The sequence below is a fragment of the Sinocyclocheilus anshuiensis genome, unplaced genomic scaffold, assembly GCF_001515605.1.
Source record: "Sinocyclocheilus anshuiensis isolate Anshui unplaced genomic scaffold, SAMN03320099.WGS_v1.1 scaffold1764, whole genome shotgun sequence".
NCBI classification, from domain to species: domain Eukaryota; kingdom Metazoa; phylum Chordata; class Actinopteri; order Cypriniformes; family Cyprinidae; genus Sinocyclocheilus; species Sinocyclocheilus anshuiensis.
This window is the reverse complement of record NW_015557159.1, coordinates 41,033-46,507: the sequence shown is the minus strand read 5'-3', so window position 1 is coordinate 46,507 and position 5,475 is coordinate 41,033. Positions and strand designations below refer to the sequence as shown.

Here is a 5,475-nt window from a genome sequence, read left to right as displayed (position 1 = left end):
GATGTAAGCTCCAGCCTTTGTGGGCTCTGACCAGGTCAAAGTGACGACGTATTCATGTGTGTTGTTTTTGGGGGTGAGGAGACCGTGCTAAAATAGCTGAGTTTGAGTTTTAAAGCTGGCACTGGAAGAGGAAAAGAGAGACGGAGGGGTAAAACAGAGCTACTGTACCATGCTAAGTCCTATCGCTTGCTCAAGGCACTGGAACAAGAATAAGGATGTGTGTCCCTCTCCAGGCTTGTTTTGATACCAGACACCTGCTGAGCGACGGTAAACTGCATGCGTGACTCCGGTGAACCCTCATGCCAGCCTACGTCGTATTTTCCACAGGATTCTCAGAGAGGACCTGTCCTTCACGACTTGTCCACCACGGATACCTGAGTGGACGGAGATCTCGGTCTATTATCCGCCACCATTTTTTTTGGCCGCTGTCACAAGGGACACTGTTCGGAGCTGAAGGACCCTCCTTCTTTCTTTTTCCTGCGCCTCTTCTTATGGACCGTCCAGCAAGCAGTCGCCATCAGTACCAGGACCAGCCCCACGATCAACAGGACCACGGAAACCACCTTGGTCTGCGGGAGATCGTTGTACGTGTATGTCACCCCGGTTCCAGCCACTCCGATCACCAACGAGATGATCCCAAATGGGAAGATGCAGCGGTACCAAGACTTCTCCATCCCTCCCGTGGCTTGCGAGAGCCTCTCTAGGGACGACAGCACCTCTGGGACTTTGGGAGCTCCTTCTTGCGACTGGCCTTCCTGGGTTGGGGCCGCCGCTGCCGTCTGCGGTTGGCAAGTGAAGTGCCCCGTGGTACATCCCATCTTACTACTGGATGCTGCTAAATGCAATCTAGGCAAGGAATTGTGTAGATTCACTCAATGTCTGTGGGGTTTGTCAGTGCCACGGCTCTCTGTCTCTCGAGCCCACAGCAGCACGTTGAACACTCGAGCAGACAGAATGAGCGCTGCTATATATGTGGCCAGAAGGAGGGGTGGAGTCAAGCAGCAGAGGGGGCAGCCCGAAGCTTCTGATTGTCTGCAGCTGCACTCTGATGTAAAATGCCATAGTATGAGACTGGCCAGCGAAGCGCAAACAGGAAGGAGGTGGGGGAGGAGGGGTGGAGTTAACCATTCAAGCACCGTTCACTAAAATCCACCCACTCCTTCTCCGTTCTCTTGCTTGTAAGAGAATGAGTGCATGCATCCTATAGAGGGGGTGCCGGGATGGGAACGGGACTATTTTAGTGCTCATTAAATAAGGAGATTGCCAGATTGTTTTATTCAGAAATGCAGCCATGGGAGCATGTGGTGCAGCATTTATTCATTCAACCCGACAGCATGGCAAAACGCATGTCGGCAGATATCTGATGAATCCATCAGCCTCTGCTCACGCATGTGCCTGCTGCGCACCCACGCACTTTTGGCCTCCTACGCTGCACTAACACAAAACACAGCCAAACGCTTGATAAACAGGCTCTGAGCGGATGTCCATTTTTAATCCTATCGAGTTCTTTCCCCATCACGGATTGTGCACTGGAGGAAAAATCTATTTGAAGGAGAGTGAGCAAGAGACAAAGATCCTATGCGCTCATGGCAATGATGGTGTAATTTATCACCCAGCCTCGTCTCTCACGTGAAATAATTTCTCCATTTACAGAGAGGCAGTATTGATAAACAATGAGGTGTGAAGATTTGTGATTATTTCAATGGGTGACAACAGCAAAGGACGAACAAAGAGCAATTCTCGGGTAATTTGAATTGGTTAAAAAAAAAAATCAAACTGCATTATACATATCACTAACACCATGTCCTAACAGAATGCTTCCAAGGGGAACTAATGTGTCCATCCACACTAAAAGTAAAACAATTTAGCACATGATAAAATCAGCCAATCACATCATCAAGCAGGATTTGGGATTCACTGTGGTTGCAAACCCTGCATGACTCCGCAGAAATCAAAACCAGGCGACTGGAAATTTTCTGGTTTGGACAGAAACATTAACATGGATATGCATCACTTTTCACTTTATCTTGCTCTGCCTGGTTTGTGTTCTTGTAACTCAAACCGAAGAGCATGGTGTTAAAAAAAACATGGTCAAGGGTTTGGAAAGGAATCAGGGTTGCACAAAACTCCCTTCCAGCTCATGAGTTGGAATTTTAAGTGAATTAGATACAACACAGAAAGTACAATTGAAGATTGTGGAATTTGAAGTGAAATCTATCTATCGATCTATCTATCTATCTATCTATCTATCCTCCAACAGTAAGTATCTATCTATCTATCTATCTATCTATCTAACTATCTATCTATCTATCCAACAGTAAGTATCTATATATCTATCTATCTTTCATCCAACAGTAAGAATATTTCTTCTGGTCCAAAAAGACCAGAAGACACAGACACACACACACACTATCATCTATCTATCTATCTATCTATCTATCTATCTATCTATCTCTTGACTCTAACTCTTGCTATTCTAGTTAAAATTACAGTTAAATGATTTTCAATTCATTTTAATTCTTCTTCCTTATATTCAATTTTGAATTGCAGTTCTGCATCCTGTTTGCTACCCTCAAATCAAATGCAGGAGTTTATTTGGAATCTAGAATGCATAGAATGCTCTACCCTGACAGCAACGAGCAACAGCACGCAAGGCATATATTGTGTATATTACAGCTATTCTTTGCATCATGTCTTCATCCATTCACAATAAAGCACAGTCTTTCACCTTACTGAATAAATAAGGCTTAATGGATCAATCACTGATCACTATGTCTTTGTTAGTCAGACATTACTGATGCAGTCTGCTGCAGAAAACCCCATCCATTCTGCTCATGGCATCAATAAAAGACAACAAAGCCTAAAAAAATATCATAACGACGGTTTACAAAAGCCTTTGTCAAATATTCCTCAAAATGAGTTCACAGAATAAACAATAGAGCCAAGCCTCTCTTCCATACACAGCCAAATATTATGTCTAATAAGACTCTGACATTCATAAGTGGTTCCTGCTCGGTTTATCCCCCTGGCCAAATAAGTGAAATCATCTGCTGAATGCATAAATGCAAACGTACCACAGACAATTTCAGCTCAGTAAGTTGTTTAAATGAATGGGAAACGCTTTTACAGTAATATGCTCACTGTCTCTTACGTCACAGCTCAGAAGAGTTGCTAATGATGAGCCTGGAACGGTAATTGAAGACTTTCAGTCAGGTATTACGTCCTCCTTGTGCAGTTCCTCCACCTAAAAGCACAATTTAGACACTTACCAGTTCAATTAACAAACTTATATTGTGAATAATAAATACCAGTTCACTAAAATGAAGCTTTACGTCCCATTCAGTTGCTTGCTAGCTCCCATCCTAAGCAAGCTGTTAATGCATTTCCTGTTCATTTTTACCAAATGACCGAAGGAAATCTGAAAACAGTGTGCAGTCTATACATAGACATAGATATTTCTTATAATAGCATCTTCTACAGGAGATGTTTGTATTTATAAAATATAAATATAAATCAGATCATAAAAATGTGCAACCAGAGGATTTCTCCAACAATTTGCACTAAATACTCCAATAAAATTACAAAACACTGTATAATTTAGACACTTTACAGCTCAGTTAACAAACTTATATTGTGAATAATTAATGCAAGTTCACTAAAACACAACATCATTAAGCATATGTACTGCTAAGGCATTTCTTGTGCATTTTTACAAAATCTACATTTTTGGATTTGGTTAATATTTTGTTAATAAATGAAGAAGAATGCCAAAATATTAAATTTCATGGATGAATATTTACTGAGTTATTTATTATTTTGTAGAGGGGGGTCAAAACGACAATTTTCTCGTGATTCGGAGCCAAGTTACAAGGGGGGAAAAATGACTTTAGAAATATGCCAGCATCATTATATTATTTTTACCCAGAGATCGGTAGCTCTATTAGTAAAATCTGTTGAATTTAGCTGTCTTTGTTGCATTATATGCCAATAGTGACCATTCGAAAATGGGAAAAAGCACTTTTCAAGTTTGCATGCATGTAACTCAAGAATTATTAAAGGAACACTCCACTATTTTTGAAAATAGGCTCATTTTCCAACTCCCCTAGAGTTAAACAGTTGAGTTTTACCGTTTTCGAATCCATTCAGCCGATCTCCGGGTCTGGCGGTAGCACTTTTAGCTGTAGCTTAGCATAGATCATTGAATCTGATTAGACCGTTAGCATCTCGCTCAAAAATGACCAAAGAGTTTCGATATTTTTCCTATTTAAAACTTGACTCTTCTGTAGTTACATCGTGTACTAAGACCGACGGAAAATAAAAAGTTGCAATTTTCTAGGCCGATATGGCTAGGAACTATACTCTCATTCCAGCGTAATAATCAAGGAACTTTGCTGCCGTACCATGGGTGCAGCAGGCGCAATGATATTACGGAGCGCCTGAAAATAGGCTTATTGGAAGTTACCTAGCTGGGGACTATTTTCAGGCGCTGCGTAATATCATTGCTAATGATATTACACAGTTGATCATTGAATCTGGAGAATTTCATTTCTGATCTGAGAAATGCACCAAAGCGACTGAGAAAAACTGTAATATTCTTTCTCCAAAATGTGCATGCCTGTAACTTAATCACTAGTGTGCAATCTATACGCAGACTTGAAGTTGAAAACAAAACCAAATGCTCCTATAATAGTATCTTCTACAGGAGATTTGTCTCAAGATCCAGGGAAGACGCATAAAAAGCACAAAAGCCTTTTGAACATGTGCCATTCTTTATTATGTCCACCAGATTTGAAGATTTGTCTCTATGGGTGGACAGGGCATTTTAAGGATTTCTATGTGACTTCACTGTTCCTTTTCCTGTACATAAGCGTTGTTTTTCCCAGGAAGGGCTGATGATATTCCTGGGAAGCTTGGGATGAATGTTATTATTGGACTTACAGGGAATAGACTCTGACATTTCAATGATCCTAAATAGCTCATGCACAACCTTTTCCTTTTTTGACAACACTATTTATTCTGCTCTGTTCGTTATTATTCCTTCCTTTCTCAAAGCATTGTACGACGAGGAAGACCCCTGGGGCTCCGCTGAATGAAGACCCGTGTGAATGAGAGAGCAGAATATTTATTGACATGGTTTGAGGAAAAACAGCAGAATGTCCCTTTAAAGCTGTTGGAAAGGCAAATGTGATGCAAGTCAAGAGCAGATCAGCCCTTCACTCTGCTATATGGGTTCAAAAGCTGAAAGTCATGCATTTGTAATACTTCTTGACTCATGCTGCAAATAATATTCTGCACAGAGTGCAGTCATTCTGTTAAATGGGAAAGAAAAATTAAAATTCTGTCATCATTTACTCACCATTATGACATTTCATATCCGCATATCCGACTTTCTTTTTCCTGTGGAACACAAAAGATGTTAGGATGAATGTCTGAGCTTTTATTTAAATGAAATCATGAATCTTTATCTGCTAGCTT

At 40.9% G+C, this 5,475-nt stretch overlaps 1 protein-coding gene across 1 annotated transcript; it reads right to left on the bottom strand.

Annotated features, from left to right (window-relative positions):
* Positions 1-428: 428 nt before the first annotated feature.
* LOC107678262 (transmembrane protein 100-like) lies at positions 429-818 on the bottom strand. Its single transcript, XM_016473469.1, has one exon. The coding sequence runs from the start codon at positions 816-818 to the stop codon at positions 429-431; it is 390 nt and encodes a 129-aa protein (XP_016328955.1).
* Positions 819-5,475: the final 4,657 nt, after the last annotated feature.